The 15,530-nt window shown below is 35.6% G+C and overlaps 1 protein-coding gene across 1 annotated transcript; it reads left to right on the top strand.

The window, feature by feature from the left end:
- The first annotated feature begins 6,392 nt into the window (after nucleotides 1-6,392).
- On the top strand, nucleotides 6,393-14,237 carry LOC104901882 (WD repeat-containing protein PCN). The gene is made up of 11 exons (XM_010689507.4): nucleotides 6,393-6,750; nucleotides 6,875-7,018; nucleotides 7,112-7,418; nucleotides 7,508-7,571; nucleotides 7,679-7,792; nucleotides 7,980-8,142; nucleotides 9,157-9,313; nucleotides 9,452-10,041; nucleotides 10,404-10,585; nucleotides 12,130-12,390; nucleotides 13,732-14,237. The coding sequence occupies exons 1-11, from the start codon at nucleotides 6,589-6,591 to the stop codon at nucleotides 14,054-14,056; spliced, it is 2,469 nt and encodes an 822-aa protein (XP_010687809.2). The 5' UTR covers nucleotides 6,393-6,588; the 3' UTR covers nucleotides 14,057-14,237.
- Nucleotides 14,238-15,530: the final 1,293 nt, after the last annotated feature.

Genomic DNA, 15,530 nt, shown 5'->3' with positions numbered 1-15,530 from the left:
CATCATTTGAACTTGGCTACTGAAAGCTACCATTTTAATGATTTATATGGAGATTCAGACTTTTGCACTCCTGAAAAGAAAGCATATGTTTTATTGACAACCCTACCCGAGCGAGGACCATTAGGAGATAAAAGAAAATACAATGATGTTTATGTTAATGATACACCTAATGTTGAGAGGTACACGCATAAAGGATCATGGTTTCTGACTATTGAGTATCTACGAAGGGTCATGATTGATGCTATGGAAGAATACTATTACAATCTCAATTAAATGGCTCTAGTTCTGATGAAGGGAAGCTAATAGAAGCCCTACCCTACCCACCCTCAGTCCGAGATGGAAGATGAAGAGACTATGGAGGATGATGACCTTTAAGTTGTTCTTTCTTTTATTTTATTACGTGCAATAAGATTTTTTTTTAGAACCAATAGATGTTATGTTGACCAAAGATGTTATGTTGATTGAATGATTGAATAAAGATGTTTACTTTTTCTAAAGTTGTGTTCCTAGCTCAAACTAAATACTTATGTCTCATTATTATACTTTACATCAATAATAAATGGTGGTCACACCATTTTTCTCTTTTCTAAGTAGCTTATGCCATTTAACGTCTATACTCGTTCACGCACAAACAAAAACATGCCTGAGACTTCCGAACAAATTGCTGCTCGTTTGCAAACTCTTGAGCAATTATCCCAAAGTTTTGGACTTGTTCTCCAAAACCAACTCAACAACCATGTTGGTGAGGAATCCCAAGCAACCATGGCCAAGAAAATTGCCAATTTGAAACCACCAACCTCCATTGGTCGAGAAGATCCTCTTGTGTTAGAAAACTGGTTGCGCGAATAGAAAGATATTCACCTCTAAGGAACCCCTGACAACCAAAAGGTTGACCATGCTACCTTTTACCTTCGAGAGGATGCTGATCTTTGGTGGGAGACTCAAGGACCTACCATTCGTATGCAACCTAATTTTGATTGGTCTACTTTTAAGACTGCTATGAGGGCCCGATTCTTTCCCGAGCACATTAGGAGATAAAAATGTAGTGAGTTCACTAGATTCAATCAAGGATCTACTATGAGTGTAGAAGAGTATGCTCAAAATTTCATGAATATGCTAGGTTTTGCCCCAATATGGTTCCTGATGAAGCCTCAAAAGCCCAGAAATTTGAGGATGGACTTAGTTTTAGAATTCAAAAGAGACTAGGCGGTAGTACCTCCCCCACTTTTATGGAGGCTTATGGTAAAGCTTGCAACATGGAGAGAATTTTGAAACGAGAAGAGGAAGTGTTGGGACGAATCAAGAGGAAGGACCAAAGTGGGAACTCTCAAACTCAAGGTTATGAGAAAAAGGCTCGCTAGGAGGAAATAATAGCGGGGTAACCATCAGGGAGGTCGTTATACCAACAGTAACAGTTCTCACAACAACAATCAAGGTCAAAGGAGACAAGGAGACAATAATAAGAAGGTGTTTATCTGTAAGAAGTGCAATAAGAGTCACCCATAAATTTGGAGGGTGTTACAAGTTCGTTCGGGCTTGGACGGACAATTTTTTCATCTTGGGAATATGTGCACTTGCCGAGTCGAAAGTGCACACTCAGCTCTGAAATCTTGGGTTTTCAGTAGTACAGCTACATTGGACACCATATTTTCTATTGCTCATAGCGAGATAGAAAATCAGGTGAAAAAAGTAACGAATGACCTGGAGGAGAGTTGGAGTCGGCATGGGATCTTATACAAAAATGCGGCTTTGCTTATGTTAAATGGTCGAGTTTCGCATTACTGTTTAGAGCTTTTATGACACGAGGAAATACGTATGTGGGAGTTGGCCGATGAGGTCTATCAGCGTTGTGGTTGCTCGTTGAGAACCACACATGGCATTCCTTGTGCATGCATGATACGCAGACGCTTGGAGGCGAAGCAGGGTCTGTAACTGACAGACTTGCATCCTTATTGGACTACTTTGATCCTTGGTGATGGGGTGAACAACCCCGATTTTATAATCTTTAAAACATCATGCAACATGATCGTCATCTCCCCAAAAGGCAAGTGGAACGTGTTCGTGTCGGGCTGCCAACGTTCTATAAACGCTGAAATCAATGGGAAGTCTAGGTGCGCGCGAATACATGATGAACGGGAGATGGGCTATACAAGACACATGTATACGATGCTGCGACTGGCGATCGAAGTTCCAATTCCTCAAAGTATCAACCACACCAGCACGATTATGGCACATGATCATTGTAGCAGCATACGGATCATCGTAGATAAGTGCACTGAGGTGAATCGGAAAACTTGGAATCATGCTGCCGTCCAGAGGTCCGCCAGGTATAGACTCCTTGACCAACCAGGAAATATCACTAGCAGCTCTGGCCCTGCTCGAAGTCCGTCTACGTGCGAAACCTGACGATTTTGAAACGAACCTCCGTCCTCTGCCCTTCCTCACAGTCACACGGGAAGTGGCTTCCTCTGCACCACCACTCATGGCGTTCTCCAACTCCTCCTCATCATGGGTATCCCAACCCAGACTATGAGGCGCATCCTCAGGAATAGGTTCCGGCCTAACGCGCTCTTCTGCCCTCGCCCTCCTACTCGAGGCATTAACACCACGAGATCGAGTGTGTCGGGGACCAGATCCATCAAGACCCACACTCTCGTCGCCTAAAGCCCTCGACTGAGCATAATTTTCAATTTTTTTTAATTAGTCACTATTTAATAGTGACCGTAGCACATTCGTTGTTAATTTAATTATTAACATTAATATAAAATGCTAATTTCACAAGTAATACTTCATCTAATTAATATAATTATCCATTAATAACATACTACATTTAATTAATATAATTATAAAATTGTTAACGTATTACATTTAATTAATATAATTATAAAATTATTAACATATTATATTTCATCTAATTTTATTACATCTAACTAATACATCTAATATGTTAATACATCTTAATTATTAACATACTACATTAACATATATAAAATTTAACTAATTTTAAAATTATTACCATACTACATCTAACTAATACATCTAATAATTTAACTAATTACATTTAACATACTACATCTAATTATTATATAAATATTTTAACATAGTAATTAACATGTTAATATTACTAAATATTTGAAAATTAAAAAACCTGTAACATAAAATTACAAAAAACACATAATAATTACTAGATATTCGAAATTAAATAAAACATGTAACAAAATATTTAAAAAAACACGCATGCAACAACGCATAACAAAAAAAATCGAAATTCAAATGCTGGGGAGACGAACCAATTTTTTGGTTCCTCCACCGAGGAAACGAAACGTTTTCTCGTTTCCTCCATTAAAATTCTTATATGTAGCCAGCCACATCATTAGTGGATGCTCGATCAGTTCACATATGAGGTTACCTATTATATTTTGAGGTGATTAGTTAATAAACAAGTGTTATTTATAATTATTGGGATTGCTTATTAATATAGTAAGGGTTACTTATAATTAGGTTTATTATTGAATTCGTTGGAGTTATTTATTAATATATATGGGTCACTTATATTTGTTAGGGTTTACTTATTAAAATACTAAGAGCTACTTATAATTATCGAGGAGTTGGATTTTTTAATTAATTATACAAGAAGGATCACTTCTTACTTTTAAATTCACTTGTCTTAGAAAATCATTAGGGATTACTTATCTCTATTATATAAGTCAAGGAATGAGATGTGATGTCCTCTTTTGAAGTGACTAAAATATCCTCTAATAATTTAAAATAATATTTTTCTTTATAAAAAAATGAAAAATGAGAATCAATGAAACTTGCCATATGAGTAGGTCAAAAATGAAATATGCAATAACATCAATAATTCGACAAACTAGATTGACACAATCAATTCACGAAATCAATTAGAATCTTCAACCAAAAAAAGTTAGCAATATGTCGTGATAACATAATATTTCATATTTACAAAGTTCAAACAATATGGTTTATTAACATTTATAATTGTTAAAGAATTTTATTAAAGTCGCTGAAAAGGAAATTATTAATTCATCAACAAATTTTACAGTGACGGTATTGAACAGTTAAAAATCATTCACCTTTAATTTAAAAGAACCTCAATAATTTACTTCACAATCAAAATAATTTTAAATAAAAAAAACATGTCAATTTATATATAACTACATAAAAATCATTAGAGCTTACCTATATGAATTAAAGGAGCTACTTATCTTATTATAGTTAGTTTGTCTTTCTTAAATGCCCATAGAATTTGTTAATCATGCAGGCCAATCATTCAGAAATTATGTTGTATACTAGACTTAGATGATTATTTTTTGATTTTTTTAAATGTGTGTTTTTTCTATATGATGTCAAGTGAAACTTCATGGATGAGATCTATTTTGGTTGTCTAATTATGTTTGTACTTCATGACAAATAATTGCCGAGAAATCCAATATATAGTCATTAGGTTTTACATTTACTCAAGGGAAAATTTAAGATAATTGACCTGGATAATTCTGTGTTATTTTTTGGACCCATATTTAAGAAATTCAAGATAGCTAATATTACTTATTTGAATAATATAGGTTTTTTTTTTTTTATTAATCTTTGAATAATATAGGTTAATGAAAGAGAGTGATATGTCTTCTGCCTCATTAAATGTTCATTAATAGTTGACACAGACAATTCTGAGTTACTTTGTGGACATACATATAAGAAATTGAAAATATTATTCAATATTATTAATTTGAATAATAAAAGATAATGAAAGGGCGTAAATTAGGGAGTGAAATTTCTAAATTTTCAGTTACAAAATCCAAAGTATTCAATTTATGCCAATATTATTTAGGGGATAACTAGTATTTGGGCCCGGACGTTGCCCCAAATTGGTATTGTTTTCCGAACTTGATATGTATATTTTCCATTCCCATAAAAATATATTAACGAGACCTCAACATTTAAATGGTACACATATAATAATGTGGACACTTAAAGCATGAATAAAAGTTAGTTGAGATGCTAATTGTGTCATGTATAGTAACAAGAGGTCACGGGTTCAAATCTTGTTGCAAGGTAATTTTACTTTTGTTAATTAACATGACTTATGTACACATTGGATAATTCTAATGGAGTAATAGAGGTGTCACGTGGCGTCTATACATTGTCACACACGCCTTTTAATATATTTGTATAGATAGATGAGGGTGTAATATATATAAGGGTGAAAAAGTGTAAAATCTTTGGTATCCTCCGTTAGCAAAACATAATTCTCTCCATCATCGGCTAGGTCAATCGCGGATGTTCAAGAAAAGAAAACAAAGGATTTTATTAAATAAGGAGGTTTGGAGGAAGAAGTTGCCATGGATGCTATGAAGTTAAGAACAAGGAAAATGCTTGGAAGAAAAACATTTTAAGTGAGTTCATTGGTGCTCAATTAGAGGGATTTCATATCTCCAACTATTATAAGTTATTATGAGAAGGATTACGGAAACTCAAGGGGAAAATAAGAGACTTTTGAGAATGTGGTAAAAATTATAAGGTTTTTATATGCGTTCAAACTTATAAACATTTGAACATTTGTGTTCTCTTGTAAATCAAAGGGTGATGTTGTTGTGCTTTTATTTTGTTTACAAACTTTTAATGAGGCAGAAGCATTTACTATTTGAATTTAGACTTTAGTTTTAATGGAGTGATATGGCTTGGTGGTACAAATGATGGCATTCTAATTAATTAGATGGTGAGAGTATCATGTTAGAGCTTATCTGGGGTCATATCAACATATACATTTATATGACACGTGGCGGGCTCCAAGTTTTCTCCATACATTTGAATAATACTAGAGCTTACATGCAACGAAATAGGGTTGAAGCATAAGATACGACGATCAGGTGCCCATAATGTGTTTAGTTTTAATGAGCCAATGCCGAAAAATAAGTCAAGATTGTTCCTCGCAATTTTTTTTATTTTTAAGATATCCATTTGACAATTTTTTTTTTAAAAAAGTTGCGTCTCGAAAAAAAATGCATCTAAAACATTATTCTAACAAATTCTTCCAATCTAATAATATAATTTTAAGTTAGATTAATTTCATCACTAAATTAATAACTGAGCAATATTCAATTTTTTTTTTATGTAAGTTGACGTGTAAAGGATAAATGATATAGATGAGATTTTATCCTCAATCTAAAATACTACCTTCCGTCTTTAACCCATTAAACTAGTTGACATCCGCAACAACATTCAAATATTACCTAGTAAACCAGCATCAAATCGAGCTTAACTAGATTAGTAAACTCAAAACTACAATTTGACTCCCGTTTCATACTCAAAGGAAAAACAAAACAAAAACAAAACCCGTAAACAATCGGGTCATACACACAGAGGATACAGGAGGATCCATGAAAACCCCTCAAAAATCCTTAAACCCTCCAAAACCTAAAAATTGGGCGTCGCCTAGACTCTCCTCTCTTCACTCTCTTCTTCCATTTCTTTTCTCTCTCTCTCCTCCATCGACGAAGAGAGAATTTTCTCTCTCCTCTTTTTCTCTTTCCATATTAAACCCTAAATTGATTGATTGATTAGCTCAATAATATGCTCCAACAATACGTTATTAGTTCTATCGATTGGAAGCCATCTCCTGTAGTTGCCCTAACTACTAGTGCCGACGATACTCAAGTCGCTGTTGCGAGAGAAGATGGTTCTCTCGAGATTTGGCTTGTTTCTCCTGGTTCTATTGGTTGGCACTGTCAATTGGTATCTTTTCTTTTTTCATTCTAATTTTCTGATTGTTGATTTTTCAATTTCAATTTCATTTTCATTTTCATTTTCATTTTGGTTGTTGTTTATGTTGGTATATTATGTTTGGATATGGTTTTAGACGATTCATGGCGATGCGAATTCGAGAATATCGTCTCTTGTTTGGTGCCGCACGAGTTCCAATGATAATCCTTCTGGGAGGTTGTTTTCGTCTAGCATTGATGGGTCGGTTTCGGAGTGGGATCTTTATCAATTGAATCGAAAGGTAGTTTTTGCGCTTTCGGTTCGGTACATTATTTTGAATTGCTATTGGATTTGGTTTTATTCAGCTCATTTTGTTTGAATTTTGTGATGGCAGACTGTGCTAGAGTCGGTTGGGGTATCGATATGGCAGATGGCGGTGGAGCCTTGTAAGAGTCCTATGGGAGGTGTTGAGCATGAAGCACATTGCAATGGGAATGGGAATGGGGTTGTGATAGATAATAATAGTGAGATTAGTGAAAGTAGTGATGATGATGATAGTGATGATACATTTGAGCTTAATGAGCAATCATCTTTAGAGAATCGCCGCTTAGCTCTTGCTTGTGATGATGGTTGTGTAAGATTGTATACCATCCCTGATTGTGATGAGTTGACATACCATAAAGCTATGCCCAGGGTCAGCGGTGAGTTCTCTATGTCTAATGACTTTGTTGACGTTTTGGGTTGTTTTGAGAATGTGTTGGTATTTACAGTCTAATCTCTTGTATAACAGGCCGAGCTCTTAGTGTAGCCTGGAGTCCTGATGGAAATTTGATCTATTCTGGAAGTAGTGATGGGTATGCTTTCCCGGAACTTTGAAAAAATGTCTTAACTTTAGAGGATGATATTGTGTAAAATGAGCAAGAAGAAGGGATATCTAATGTTGTACTTTTGTAATCTGCAGGTATATTAGATGTTGGGATGCAAAACGTATGCATGAATTATATAGGATAACAGTAGGTCTTGGTGGTTTGGGTACATCGTCAGATCTTTGTGTCTGGTCACTACTTGCTCTGAGGTAGGTTTGGGACTTAAGCTATTTTTGTTGCATAAAGTATCATCATTAGTAGGTTCTGATTAGTGGAGGTCAGGCTATGTACATCTAGACACGAGTATACCATAATCATTGTGTATGACTCGTTGTAATGGTCTCCAGTGGGCATATTCACCTTATCTGCTTACTCACACACTTTTGTAAAATTCAGGTGTCGGGTTCTAGTCAGTGCTGATAGCACGGGCAGTGTTCAGTTCTGGGATATTAAGCACGGAACACTTTTGCAGGCTCACTCGCTTCACAAAGGTGATGCATATGCTCTGGCTGCTACTCCTTCCCACAATAAGGTGTTTTCTGCGGGTTCTGATGGCAAGGTATGAGATTCTTGCATGCAAACTCTTAGATGCCATGATGATGAATAGCATTAATGTTAATATGACGGATGTTATAGACTGGAAGATAATCATTAGTTTACTTGGTTGCTTATAGAAATCAGCTCTTGCATTGCTTTGTTTTCTTTATGTACTTGGCCTTTTCTGTCTTATGGGCTGTTATGTTGAGCTTGCGGGTGATAAATTAATAGGTTGATTATTTAACATGTTTCATCTTGATTTTTGTTTCAGCCTAATATTGGTGCCTGATAGAATCATTTATTTAATAAATTATATGAGGACCTACTCCTGATCACCCTTGCCAAGAGCACTATATAAACACACTCATATAGATACACACACATACAGACATACATAGGGTCATTCATGTTATGGTGTTTGCAAAGATTTTTATTTCCTTTTGAATTTGTTTTTCTGTCTTGATAGTTTTTAAGTGGGTGATAGTTGCATTCTCTATTGATAGTGACTGCATGAAGTTGATAGATTTTGGGTGGGTAATAGTTGCATATGTACTGCCAATGGTTGCAAGAAGTTTGTAGCTAGTTTGATATTTTTGTTTCCGATAAAGATGGTGGTTTATTGAATTTGACCAAGGAAAATCAGGCAACCCCTGAATTGACATTGGGAAGTTTGTCAATTAATGATTCCTGGTGAAAAAGAGAGGCTGGAGGTTACGGATATTTATGATTGTTGGAATAGTTTTCTGGTTACATGCAGAACTACAAGGAGATGAAGCAAGGAACCCATGTATTGGCGTTCGGCAATCTTTCAGTTGTGCATCGTGCTTAGAATTGAGAGGCCCGGAGATTGTGGACATAGTATCTCTTCAAATTAGTTTTCTGGTAATATGTGCAACTCGTATAGACAAGTGTATTTGTTGTGCTGATGTGTGAAGGGTGTTGCATGCTGCAGTTTAAGATTGATACGAGATTCTCAGTATCTCATTCCATGCAGTAGCAAACTTGAGCTGATGGACACTGTGTAATTATTTAACAGGTGATCTTATATAAGCTCTCAGAACATGATCCCAACACTGGTCATGCTAGCAAGTTAGCTTCGGAAGCCAGGAAGAGATGGGTTTATGTTGATAATAAAAATGTTCATACACATGATGTTAGGGCTTTGACAGTTGTAGTGCCGATAATCCAGGAAGGTTTGTATTCGTGCTTTACTTCTTTCCTATAATTTTCATCATGGGTGGAACATCTTTTCTTATTTCAAGTTTTCTCTCATAATACAGAAGCCTTTTAGGTGCCTATTTTCTGATAAGACCTGTGTTCTCTATTAACAGATTTGCTCCCAGATGAAAAGGTTAAGAGAGTTCGTAGAAAAGAAAAGTCTCTGGACTTCAGTTATCACAAGTGGGCCAATTTGGGGGTTCCAATGCTCCTGTCAGCTGGCGACGACACTAGGATTTTTGCGTACTCTGCCAATGAATTCACGAAATTTTCACCTCATGATGTCTGCCCTGCTCCTCAAAGAGTGCCTGTGCATATAGTCCAAAACTCCATTTTCAACAAAATGCCATTGCTTCTAGTTCAAACCTCTAATGGAGTTGATGTCTTGTCTCTTAAGTTGGGAAGTGGCGCTGATCTTGATAAGGCTTATGGTGCACGTGCAGCAACTAATTTGTTGGCTCGTGTAAGTAGCAAGGGATCTGGAAAGGTTACTTGTAGCACAATGTCTCCTTCTGGGAAACTTTTTTGCTTTTCTAATCATGTCAAGCCTAAACTGTTTGAATTAAGGCGAGGTGAAGGTTGCAAAAGTGCGTGGGTTATTGACAAAAGACAACTTCCTGGAAAATTACCCTATGCTCATGCCTTGATTTTCACTTCAGATTCATCCCGGTTAATTGTTGCGGGGAGTGATAGACGAATATATGTAAGTATCCTTCCTCTTCTATTGTATTCCTGTACTCTGTGAGGGTGACCTCATATCCCATTTTGTCTTCTTCTTGTGTGGTATTAAAGTTTCGGTGAGCTTTACTTGGCATTTGTGGCAATCTCAAAATTGGGGATCACATATCCTTGTGGACGGAAATGCATAGTTTAGTTATCAATTGATGATTGCTACTTCAATTGTTGAGGATAACTATTAACTAACTTCTATGTCCTCTCGTGAGTATTGTTTTTTTTCGTTGATTACTGAATAGAAGAAAACTGTGAAACTATATTTAGTAGTTGATTGAGCCTCAAAACTTGGTCTAAGGAGTTATGCTCATATGCATTAACCTCTTGTTGCAGGTAGTAGATCTTGGATCGACAGGGATAGTTCACGTTTTCACACCTTGCCGTAAGACACAGGATGAGTATTCTCAACCACGTGAACCTCCTATTACAAAATTATTCACAAGTTCTGATGGGCAATGGCTGACGGCTGTAAATTGCTTTGGAGATATATATGTTTTCAATATGGAGATACATAGGTAAGAAGCATTGTTGGGAACTTATTTTTAATTTTTTTTGTTTATATGCTTAGTATTTAGCTTTTTATTTTATGAAAATTGTACAGCTTGTTGCAATATTTTGTATCTAGTTCTCTTCTATTGGAATAGAGATATACTGATGCTTCTTGTATAAGCATTAAATATCTGATACAGTGTTGTAGTTTGACAAATAGTATAACTGGTATTATGACTACCAGATCGAGGAACTAATGCTGAAACAACACTAGGATAGCCAATTTTGATTAACTCTAATTGGCCTCTCCAATGGCCAATTACCTTTTTCTCAATCCAGGAAGCAAGGAGAGGGCTTTTCCTGTATACTATTCAAGAGAAATAGTAATTGCCAAATTGTGTAGTCCTAAGGACTGGAACTGCAGGGCATTTTGAGAATCAGGGGGTTGATTAATATAATAATCTCGTCTGTTCTCCTTAACTATCCTTGTTGGATAAATACACTTAATAGTGTTAAAAAATAACCAATAGTAGGAAATGTATGTTAAGGAAGGTGAGACTTGAAACAACCTTAAGCAGGAAGTGGCACCTTCATATAGTAGTGACAGTTTGTGGTTTTTCTTGAAGATTGAGTTTTACTACCATCCTTTTTTTCTTGAATTGCACACTTTTACATTTTACACTTTTCACAAGTTTTACTTTGACAATCGTTTGAGATTTGTACGTGAAGAAAAATATAGTCATGTGGAATCTTGTTAGATTTGTCTTAATATGAATTTTATTTATATGTACTTTTTATAATTTTTACAAATACACTATTAGAGATGTATTGACCTTAAAGTTTTGCAGTGGCATGTGGAAAAGTGTTAATTGTAACAATAAAAAAAACAGAGGGAGTATTACATAGCAATATCACCTTTTGAGTCTTACCAGAAAAATTACCTTTTGAGTTACCAGAAAAACCCACCTTTTTGGTTGTCAAGGGCGCTCTTATGTATCCTAGAATGGTGGGAATTAAAATTTAGATGCAACATTTCCTTGGTTTGGGGAAATTTGACCGTTTTATCCTCGTTTTACCTACCCTTACATGCAAAAAGCATGGACATGGACAATTGGGGTTAAATTTACTCTTTTTTTCCGTTTTTCTTAATATTTGTGCAAAAAGGCATATGTTGCAATTAAAAAAAAAGAGGTAGTATATTCTTAGTTCTTATTTCATTGCTTTTATGCATGCACATGAAGCATTGTCCATTGGGGAGAGACATGATTGTTGCAAGTGCTATCTGACATTGTCTAATAATAATGTCCAAATCATTCATCTAATACTGCCGTATTGTGTTCACTTTTAGCTGCATTGAGTCTAATTTTGCTGGGTGTTTGTATTACTGAGTTCTCATGTGATCAATTCTGATATTGTTCTGTTTTTTTTTTTTTTTTTTTTCACATCATAGATTTACCTTGCTTGTTTATCCTGAAAATTTCTTCTGATTATCTATCGTGCTGTTCTGATAGCTTGCTTCTTATGTCTAATCTGAACCACCACCCCCCCTTTTTTTTTTATGTGGAAGCAGACAACATTGGTTTATATCAAGATTAGATGGTGCTGCTGTTACTGCTGGTGGATTCTCTCCCCAGAGTAGCAATGTGCTAATCATCACAACCTCATCAAACCAAGTATATGCATTTGATGTAGAGGCCAAACAACTGGGCGAATGGTCTAGGAAAAACTCATTTGCTTTGCCTCGAAGGTTCCAGGAATTTCCGGGTGAGGTCATTGGCCTCTCATTCCCACCATCTGCGAGTTCATCATCTGTTATTGTTTATAGCTCAAGGTGGGTTTCTCTTACCTTTCTACTTAGTCTTTGGTGTTTGTTTCACTGCTTTGTTAATTTATTGTTTGCTTTGTCATCTTTTACAAGTGTAGTTTGGCTGTCGTGTTTTAGTTTTGAATTGTTTGAGTGCAAGTTAAATCATGTGAATTGTTTGAGTCGCAATTTGTTTACTCCGTATAATTACTTGGCCCCCCGTCTCTTACTGATTTGTTGTTTTCCTATAGGCTTATGATTTGAGGTGATCCAAATATGTTTATTTTTGATTCTTATGTTTTATGAAAATAATAAATTTACTTTGTTCGTGATTTTGAAACAACTTTACTACAGACGGGATACTTTCTTATAATATTACTTGGCCTCACTTGTTTATCGTAAAAGTGTGTATGAGGCATGCCTTGACACAAGGCAGGGAGAGGCAATTGCCCAACGCATCACAGCAGCCCGAGTGTAGTGACCTCTTAAAAACTTAAAATTAGAACTTCTATGAACTTCTAAAACCGCCCCATACTTCAATGCATGGACTACCTAATCCTCGACTTTATTTCTTGTACAATTAGGGTATATCTGAAATGTAATGACGTTTCGTTATTGTAGTAGAGTAATTAGACTGCTCAAAAGGGACTGAGAAGTTGGGACTGATAGAATAAATGATAGGAAACAAGGCATTTGAAGTGGGATAGAGGGTGTAATAAGTGAGCCATGCCTAATTTTCCTTCTTTTCCCCTTCATGAAATGACTACAAGGACTCAAAGGGGTCCTAGGCATCGTAGCTTTCACCATAAAGATTCATTGAACTGAGAAGGCATCCTAGCTAAATATGTCCACAATTGCTTTAACATGGGTGTATCTGGGTGCAAATTGAAGGATCCGACACGTACTCCGTACACGTATCTTTGTCGGGTTGTGTCGACACCGGTACGCCGGAGATTTTATTGTGTTCGAGTATCATAGTTTATGGCATTGAATTGGTTGATATGGAGCTAACCACTGGAAATGGTTCCTTAGTGCCTCAAGGATAATAGGGGATGTATTCATCTAGTATTGATGCATTTAAGTTCTTGCTGCTATCCCTAGTGTTATTTCACGGAGCTTCTTTACTATATGTTAACCTGAGTGCATTCTAACAACAAGGACCCACCTCTCCCAATAGCTTACTAAATGTTGTGCTTTTATCTCATCCAACTTACGCTTTAGCTTTCTTCAATAGCTTTAGCTTTCTTCAATTCCTTTCTTGACATTTAAATAGCTGTGAATTTTATTCATCTTAGTTTTGCTGTCTGCTTCTGGTTTTTGTAATGGAGGAAACAGCTGAGTCTGATTATTAATAAAATTCTGTCACAGGGCAATGTGCTTGATTGACTTTGGAATGCCTGTGGAACGTGATGATAGTAGTGACCAAGTCACTACCGACATGCTTAGTGGTTTGGACTCCGTCTCAAAGAAGCTGTTAAGCTCAAATGGAACGCTAAAGCGTAAGTTGCAGCAGCCTGATATGTATGTTAAGCTGTATGGTAGAAGAAATTTTGAATTTTTCCAGTTTAAACATCCTGTTTTATTTGTTGGTCACCTTTCCAAAAGTTCTCTTATAGTCGTAGATAAGCCGTGGTTGGAGGTGGTTAAGAGTTTCAATAGCCAACCCATTCACAGACATATATACGGGACTTGAGCTCGTTTACAGATCTGGGTATAAGGAGTTCATAACGAATTTTGTGGTATGCCAGAAGTCCCTGTTGGGGCGATCAATTTTGGTGTTTTACAGTAATCACTTCTGTGTCCTTTGCGATATGAAGCGTCTTGTGTACTATTATGTTTCACTAATGTTTCAATCTAATGTGCTAATTATTTCATTCTTCTTGTTATGTTGCAAGTTAGCAAGGGACATGATTAATGCTTGACTTTCTCATAGGCTGCCATGTTTTGCATCTGTATATAGGGTTTAAGTAACTGTAAGGACACTTTTCCATTGTAACCTTTTTATTTCAATTTTTTCGTTGCTTTGTGTTGATAATTATACGTACTATGCTTTCATTCAATTTTTATATACTTTCTCCATTGGTTTTTTAAATTTTAATAAGGTAAGTTATAGCTCTTTACAAGTAGGGGTAAATTTGGATATATCTCTCCTGAAAGCTGCGACACTTGATCTCAAGACCTTTAGAATTGGAGATGATGTCAATATCACTAGGCCTGTGCGGTTATATAATAGTTGCAAGCAAGTGGTTTGATTCGTACTTTTAGTAGCATGATTTTTTTTGATTCGGTAATTTACTGATGCAAGCAGACAGAAGCAAATATCAACAGAAATGCTCCAAATATGGGGTTGATGAGAGTCGAACTCCCGACCATGAGGTTGCTCCAACCATTGGACTTTTACATGATTCTAATTTTTAAGAGCATGATTAAACAAGGTAAAAGTGTATTAATAAATTATATTTTTTACCCTAAGCCACCTTTTAAGCTTCAAGTTTTTGTGAGAAATTCCTTGCTAAAAATCTGTTGTTCCAAACTATTTTATTTTTACCATTTTATTGTTGATAGTTATCTTGTGTTTAAATCTGTCGATATCACTATCTTCGAGATTTAGTTGGATTTATCTTGATATATATATATATATTCATTGGAAATATTGTTTTTGTAATAATTTTTACTGAAGTAAACCTGTAATTGTTTACTGTTGTACGCTGCAAATGTGCAAAGATCAAATGGTAAAACCCAAAAAAAAAGGTATCGACGAAGTTATTTGATGACTTTGCTAGTTTGCACCATACTTTAAGTAGTTCAACTTGTAGGAAAGTTGTTAGGAACTGACATAGTCCTTTATCTGTCTGCGTATAGTTGTCCAACTATCGATAATCTATTGATGAAGTTCTTTGTTAAATTTGCTGGTTTGCATTATACTTTAAAGTAGTTCAATTTCTTCCTAAAAATTGATAGGAATTGACCTAATCATTTATTTATCTGTTTATTGTTGTCCAACTGAATTAAGTCAAAGTATTAATTATTATAGGGTTGCGTTGACAAATTTGATTTAGTAACAATTTAGTGTGTCTTTTTATTTTTTGTTGTTGTTACTTACCTCTCAATGCTGCCGTCACCTTCTTCATTTCATGGCTAGTCATTTGAGAAACACTTGGTGTTCA

Source organism: Beta vulgaris, chromosome 1, assembly GCF_026745355.1.
Source record: "Beta vulgaris subsp. vulgaris cultivar EL10 chromosome 1, EL10.2, whole genome shotgun sequence".
NCBI lineage: Eukaryota > Viridiplantae > Streptophyta > Magnoliopsida > Caryophyllales > Amaranthaceae > Beta > Beta vulgaris.
The sequence above is the reverse complement of the archived record's forward strand: the minus strand, read 5'-3'. Positions and strand labels throughout refer to the sequence as shown.

What these genes read in the sequence shown, in the direction of transcription:
- LOC104901882 (XM_010689507.4), top strand. Translation starts at nt 6,589, where the DNA reads ATGCTCCAACAATACGTTATTAGTTCTATCGATTGGAAGCCATCTCCT. An exon ending in AGCTATGCCCAGGGTCAGCG is followed by an intron (nt 7,419 to 7,507) that starts GTGAGTTCTCTA and finishes CTTGTATAACAG; the next exon opens with GCCGAGCTCTTAGTGTAGCC. An exon ending in TTCAATATGGAGATACATAG is followed by an intron (nt 10,586 to 12,129) that starts GTAAGAAGCATT and finishes ATGTGGAAGCAG; the next exon opens with ACAACATTGGTTTATATCAA.